Consider the following 7507-nt stretch of genomic DNA (forward strand, 5'->3'; position numbering starts at 1 on the left):
CAGCCATCCGTGGCTAAATAAAGAAATTAAGGATAGTATTCGACTAAAAACAAGGGCATATAAGGTAGCCAAATCTAGTGGGAAGATAGAGGATTGGGAAAACTTTAAAAGACAGCAAAAAAATAACAAAAAGATTGATTAAAAAAGGGAAGATAGATTATGAAAGTAAATGAGCAAAAAATATGAAAACAGATAGTAAGAGTTTTTATAGTTATATAAAAAGAAAAAGGGTGGCTAAAGTAAATGTTGGTCCCTTAGAGGATGGGACCGGGAAATTAATGGTGGGAAATATGGAGATGGCAAAAACACTGAATGAATATTTTGTATCAGTCTTTACAGTAGAGGACACTAAGAATATCTCAACACTGGACAAACAGGGGGCTATGGGGGGGGAGGAGCTAAACACGATCAAAATCACTAAGGAAGTGGTACTCGGTAAAATAATGGGACTCAAGGTGGATAAATCACCTGGACCTGATGGCTTACATCCTAGGGTCTTGAGGGAAGTGGCGGTAGGGATTGTGGATGCATTGGTAATAATTTTCCAAAACTCCTTGGACTCAGCAAAGGTCCCGGCAGACTGGAAAACTGCTAATGTAACACCCTTATTTAAAAAGGGCAGTAGACAGAAGGCTGGAAACTATAGACCGGTTAGCCTAACATCTGTGGTAGGTAAAATTTTGGAGTCCATTATTAAGGAGACAGTAACAGGACATTTGGATAATCATAATTTAATAGGACAAAGTCAGCATGGTTTTATGAAGGGGAAGTCATGTTTGACAAATTTGCTGGAGTTCTTTGAGGAAGTAACATAGAGGGTGGATAAAGGGGAACCAGTGGACGTAGTGTATTTAGACTTCCAAAAGGCATTTGACAAGGTGCCACACAAAAGATTATTGCTTAAGATAAAAAATCACGGGATTGGGGGTAATATTCTGGCATGGATAGAGGATTGGCTATCTAACAGAAGGCAGAGAGTTGGGATAAATGGTTCATTCTCAGACTGGCAATCAGTAACTAGTGGTGTTCCGCAGGGGTCAGTGCTGGGTCCCCAACTCTTTACAATCTATATTAACGATTTGGAGGAGGGGACCGAGTGTAACATATCAAAGTTTGCAGATGATACGAAGATGGGAGGGAAAGTAGTGAGTGAGGAGGACATAAAAAACCTGCAAGGGGACATAGACAGGCTAAGTAAGTGGGCAGAGATTTGGCAGATATGGAATACAATACTGGAAAGTGTGAGGTTATGCACTTTGGCAGGAAAAATCGTAGAGCAAGTTATTATCTTAATGGCAAGAAACTGGAAAGTACTGAAGTACAAAGGGATCTGGGGGTCCTGGTGCACGAAACTCAAAAGGTTAGTATGCAGGTGCAGCAAGTGATTAAGGCGGCCAATGGAATGTTGGCTTTCATTGCTAGGGGGATAGAATATAAAAATAGGGAGGTATTGCTTCAGTTGTACAAGGTATTGGTGAGACCGCACCTGGAATACTGCATACAGTTTTGGTGTCCATACTTAAGAAAAGACATACTTGCTCTCGAGTCAGTACAAAGAAGGTTCACTCGGTTAATCCCGGGGATGAGGGGATGGACATATGAGGAGAGGTTGAGTAGATTGGGACTCTACTCATTGGAGTTCAGGAGAATGAGAGGCGATCTTATTGAAACATATAAGATTGTGAAGGGGTTGGATCGGGCGGATGCGGGGAGGATGTTCCCGATGATGGGTGAAACTAGAACTAGGGAGCATAGTCTTAGAATAAGGGGCTGCTCTTTCAAAACTGAGATGAGGAGGAACTACTTCACTCAGAGGGTGGTAGGTCCATGGAATATGCTGCCCCAAAAAGCTGTAGAAGCTACATCATTACATAAATTTAAAACAGAAATAGACAGTTTCCTAGAAGTAAAGGGAATTAAGGGTTATGGGGAGCGGGCAGGAATTTGGACATGAGTCTAGGTTCGGATCGGACATGGCCCTGTGGGTAGCGGAGCGGGCCCAGGGGCCATGTAGCCTGATCCTGCTTCTATTTCGTGTGTCTAATTCTGTTAGATTCAGGAGATGGTTCTGTGATAGTAGATTGGCGGTTAGGATCAGATCAGCCATGATCTTATTGAATGGCGGAGCAGGCTCGAGGGGCCGATTGGCCTACTCCTGCTCCTATTTCTTATGTTCTTATGTCACTGAACAGCTGCAGGACATTCTGAAGGGGGAGGGTGAACAGTCAGAGGTCGTGGTTCACATTGGGACCAATGACATGGGTAGGAAGAGGGATGAGGTCCTGCAGCAAGAATTTAGGGAGCTAGGTAGCAGATTAAAGAGCAGGACCTCAAAGGTTATAATCTCTGGATTACTCCCGGTGCCACGTGCTAGTGAGTATAGGAATAGGAGGATAGAGCAGATGAATGCGTGGCTAAAGAGTTGGTGCAGGAGGGAGGGCTTTAGTTTCCTGGATCACTGGGTCTGCTTCTGGGGAAGGTGGGACTTGTACAAGTCGGACGGGTTGCACCTGAACCAGAACGGGACAAATATCCTTGCGGGGCGGTTTGCTAGCACTGTTGGGGGGGGGGGGGGGGGGGGGGGGTTTAAACTAACTTGACAGGGGGATGGGATACAGAGTGGAGCTATAATAGGGGGTGATGTGCAGCCAAATAGAGGAAAAAACAAGTCAGCTTGGAAGGCAGAGCAAATATGTAACGGCACAAGGGAGTAGGGCAAGGCTGGATGGCATTTATTTTAATGCAAGGAGTCTTGCGAATAAGGTGGATGAACTGAAGGTGTTGATGAATACATGGGAGTATGATATTGTTGCTATCACGGAGACATGGTTGAGGGAGGGGCAAGACTGGCAGCTCAATATTCCGGGGTATAGAATCTTCAGTCAATTACTGCTGTAAGGAGGGATGATATATTAACAGGTTCCTCTAATGAGGCCATATGGGTAGAACTTAAAAACAAAAAGGGGGCAAGCACTTTGCTGGGAGTGTACTATAGGCCCCCAAACAGTCAGGGGGAGATAGAGGAACAAATATGTAGGCAAATCTCAGAAATGTGCAAAATAATAGGGTAATAATAGTGGGGGATTTCAACTTCCCCAATATTAACTGGGATAGTCAGAGTGTGAAAGGCTTAGAGGGTGCAGAATTCTTAGTGCATCCAGGAGAGCTTTTTGAGCCAGCATGTAGAAAGTCCTACAAGAGAGGGGGCGGTACTGGACCTAATTCTAGGGAATGTGGCCAGGCAAGTGGTAGAAGTGTTAGTAGGTGAGCACTTTGGTGACAGTGACCATAATTCGGTGAGATTTAAGGTAGTCATGGAAAAGGACAGAGATGGACCGGAAATAAAGGTTCTAAATTGGGGGAAGGCCGATTTTAATATAAGGCAGGATCTGGCCAAAGTGGACTAGGATCAGCTACTTGTAGGAAAATCCACATCAGAGCAATGGGAGTCTTTCAGAAAAGAAATTGAGAGAGTACAATGGCAACGTGTTCCCGTAAAGGTCAAGGGTGGGACCAACAAGCCCAGGGAACCTTGGATGTCATGGGATATACGAGAATGGATTAGGAAAAAAAGGGGGGCTTTTGGCAGATACAAAGGACGAAAGACAGAAGAAGCCCTAGAGGAGTATAAAAAGTGCAGGGGGATACTTAAAAAAAGAAATTAGGAGAGCGAGGAGGGGCCATGAAATAACACTGGTGAGCAAAATAAAGGAAAATCCTAAGGTGTTTTATAAGTATATATTAAGGGCAAGAGGATAACTAGGGAAAGATTAGGAACCAAAGTGGCAATGTGTGTGTGGAGCCAGAAGATGTAGGTGGGGTTTTAAATGAATTTTTTGCATGTGTTCACTATGGAGAAGGACGATGTAGACATAGAAATCAAGCAGGGGGACTGTGATATACTTGAACATATTAGCATCGAGAGGGGGGAGGTACTAGCGGTTTTAGCAGGCTTAAAAGTGGATAAATCCTCAGGCCCGGACGAGATGTATCCCAGGCTGCTGTGTGAGGCAAAGGAGGAGATTGCAAGGGCTCTGACACAAATTTTCAGAACCTCTCTGGCCACAGGGGATGTGCCAGAGGGCTGGAGAACAGCTAATGTAGTACCATTATTCAAGAAGGGTAGTAGGGATAAACCAGGGAATTACAGGCCAGTGAGCCTAACATCAGTGGTAAGGAAATTATTGGAAAAAATTCTGAGGGACAGAATTAGTCTTCACTTGGAGAGGCAAGGATTAATCAGGGATAGTCAGCATGGCTTTGTCAAGGGAAGATCATGTCTGACCAATTTGATTGAATTTTTCGAGGGGGTGACTAGGTGTGTGGATGAGGGTAGTGCAGTGGATGTGGTATACATGGATTTCAGAACGGCTTTTGATAAAGTCCCGCATAGGAGACTGGTCAAGAAGGTAAGAGCCCATGGGATCCAGGGTGCCTTGGCACATTGGATCCAAAACTGGCTTAGTGGCAGAAGGTGATGGTCGAAGGTTGTTTTTGTGACTGGAAGCCTGCGTCCAGTGGGGTACCGCAGGGATCGGTGCTGGGTTCCTTGCTGTTTGTGGTCTACATTAATGATTTGGATGTGAATGTAAAAGGTATGATCAGTAAGTTCGCAGATGACATGAAAATTGGTGGGGTGGTAAATAGCGAGGAGGGTAGCCTCAGTCTGCAGGACGATATAGATGGGTTGGTCAGATGGGCGGAACAGTGGCAAATGGAATTTAACCCTGAAAAGTGTGAGGTGACGCATTTTGGAGGGACTAACAAGGCAAGGGAATACACAATGAATGGTAAGACCCTAGGAAAGACAGAGGATCAGAGGGACCTTGGTGTGCATGTACATAGATCCCTGAAGGCAGCAGAACAGGTGGATAAGGTGGTTAAAAAGGCATATGGGATACTTGCCTTCATTAGCCGAGGCATAGAATATAAGAGCAGGGAGGTTATGATGGAGCTGTACAAAACGCTGGTTAGGCCACAGCTGAAATACTGTGTGCAGTTCTGGTCGCCACATTATAGGAAGGATGTGATTGCTTTGGAGAGGGTGCAGAGGAGATTCACCAGGATGTTACCTGGGCTGGAGTGCTTCAGCTATGAAGAAAGACTGGACAGGCTGGGGTTGTTTTCCTTGGAGCAGAGAAGGCTGAGGGGGGACCTGATTGAGGTGTACAAAATTATGAGGGGCATAGATAGGGTAGATAGAAAGGAACTTTTTCCCTTAGTAGAGGGGTCAATAACAAGGGGGCATAGATTCAAGGTAAGGGGCAGGAGGTTTAGAGGGGATTTGAGGAAGAACTTTTTCACCCAGAGGGTGGTTGGAATCTGGAACTCACTGCCTGAAAGGGTGGTAGAGGCAGGAACCCTCACAACATTCAAGAAGCATTTGGATGAGCACTTGAAATACCATAGCATACAAGGCTATGGACCAAATGCTGGAAAATGGGATTAGATTAGACAGGGCTTGATGGCCGGCGCGGACGCGATGGGCCGAAGGGCCTCTTTCTGTGCTGTATAACTCTATGACTCTATGAAGCAGCAAGAGAGCGAGCGATCAGATCTTCAACCAGATGATACCCCTCTGCAAACGTTTACTGCCCACATGAGTCTGTACAATCCACTTTACATATAAGGAATCCACTATAATGTGATAGTAATACATTTAAGAAATGATAACCTGTTTTCTGCAGTACTAATGAACAGCAATTCAGGACATCGTGTCATATTTCTATTTAAAGAACATGGGGAAAAACGACATACGCTTGTTAGTGATTTATTGAGATCGAGAAAGTATGAGTGCTGGCTCATGTGGCTGACTGCCTTCAGTACTAGAGAGGAAGGAGAATGACTAGGGGAACAGGAGCTGGAAAGGATGAGGGACAGCCAGCCTTACTGAAAAGGATGAGGGAGCTTTACTCTGTATCTAACCTGTGCTGTACCTGCCCTGGAGTGTTTGATGGGACAGTGTCGAGGGATCTTTACTTTGTATCTTACCCATGCTGTACCTGCCCTGGGAGTGCTCCATGCTGACACTGTGGCACTGAAATGGTTATTTGTTCCATTCGCCAGCACAAAGATTCCTCACCTTGATGTGCATAAAATTTACAGAAAAACAGTGTAAACTCAGACAGAATTTCCCGGATCCATTTCTTTCTGTTTTGCCCTCCAGGCTCTGCGGTCATTTGCAGATTAAAAGTCAGCAAAACATCTCTACTCACCACCATATTGTAGGCTTCTGGAACGTCCGTTTCAAACTGGAACTTGCCGCCTTGGTAATACCCTTCATCTGTTAACAGAACAGGATGGAGCAACAGATATAAGCACTTCTTCCAAATACCATTCCCGACAGATAACACGCACCATTTGTCACAAATACACCCACACTTCTCGCATAAGCCACACCATTTATAGGCCCCATATCTTGCACACATATATCGCACCATATCTCTCTCTCTCTCTCATTATATTGCACCATTTCTCACACACACACACACACATATATATATAATAAACAAGAAAATCTGGTGAGTAAAGGCCATTCAGCCCACCAACCCAATTCCACCTAGAATCCCTGTCTGATTATTCTATCATATACTCTGGGCCGCAACCCCACACCATGAACCCCATTCCATGTAGATTTTATGATTAATATTTGTTCTCAGAATGTGGATGACGCTGGCAAGGCTGGCATTTATTGCCCATCCCTAGTTGCCCTGAGAAGGTGGTGATGAGCCGCCTTCTTGAACCACTGCAGCCCCGTGTAAGTAACTGAATGTCTGTAGCAGGCTACTGGCGAGTGGGCATCGCTTGATGACATAATTGATGACTCCTTCCATCGCTTTATTGATGATTGGGAGAAGGCCGATATGGGGCTAATTGGCATTAAGAGTCAACCAGGTAATGTGGAACTGGAGTCGCATGTAGTAGGCCAAACCGGACAGGGGTGGCAGGCTCCTTTCCTTGAAGGTCATCAGTGAAAGTTGGGCTTTTACAACAATGCAGTAGCTTTCATGGCCATTTTAACTGGGGACAGCTCACTAATTACTGGATTTTTTGAACTCAATTTCACAATTTGTGGTGAGATTTGAACTTATAACCTCAGGGTTGCTGGTCCACTAACATAACCACTGCATTACTGTATCTAACATGGACTGTCCCTCCCCCATCACCCCACTTCATCCAGAATCCATGTTTGATTGATCCACCATGGACTCCCCTGGTTCCCATCCACTTGTTGATCCCTGTGCAACCCAGCCAGAGCATTCAGCTTTCATCACCAGGCTCTGCCTTCGGCGGCAAAACCGCTTTACAATCCAACTAGAAATGTTTCATCTGTTCCATCACCTTTCCTACTTGCCTGGTCAGGAATTTTGCCGAATTACTTTTTGAAAACCCAAGTAAACTGCATCTGCTGGATTAACCTTGACCTGGGTTACTCCCTCAGAGTTGTATTAGGCTTGCAAGGGATAATATTTCCAAGGCCACTAATACAGTTTTTGCAGGAAAAAAC

General features: G+C 45.0%; 1 protein-coding gene across 6 annotated transcripts in view; it reads right to left on the bottom strand.

Moving 5' to 3' along the window:
• The window catches only part of ube2f (ubiquitin-conjugating enzyme E2F (putative)), a 253275-nt gene that overhangs the window by 80753 nt on the left and 165015 nt on the right, over positions 1-7507 (bottom strand). For all 6 annotated transcript variants that reach the window (XM_085985594.1, XM_085985591.1, XM_085985593.1 and 3 more), the window contains one exon: positions 6216-6283. In XM_085985594.1, the coding sequence (XP_085841720.1) occupies positions 6216-6283 (68 nt within the window). The remainder of the gene's footprint in view (positions 1-6215; positions 6284-7507) is intronic.

The sequence above is a fragment of the Somniosus microcephalus genome, chromosome 4, assembly GCF_052327205.1.
Source record: "Somniosus microcephalus isolate GS21.2 chromosome 4, FLI_Smic_1.0, whole genome shotgun sequence".
NCBI lineage: Eukaryota > Metazoa > Chordata > Chondrichthyes > Squaliformes > Somniosidae > Somniosus > Somniosus microcephalus.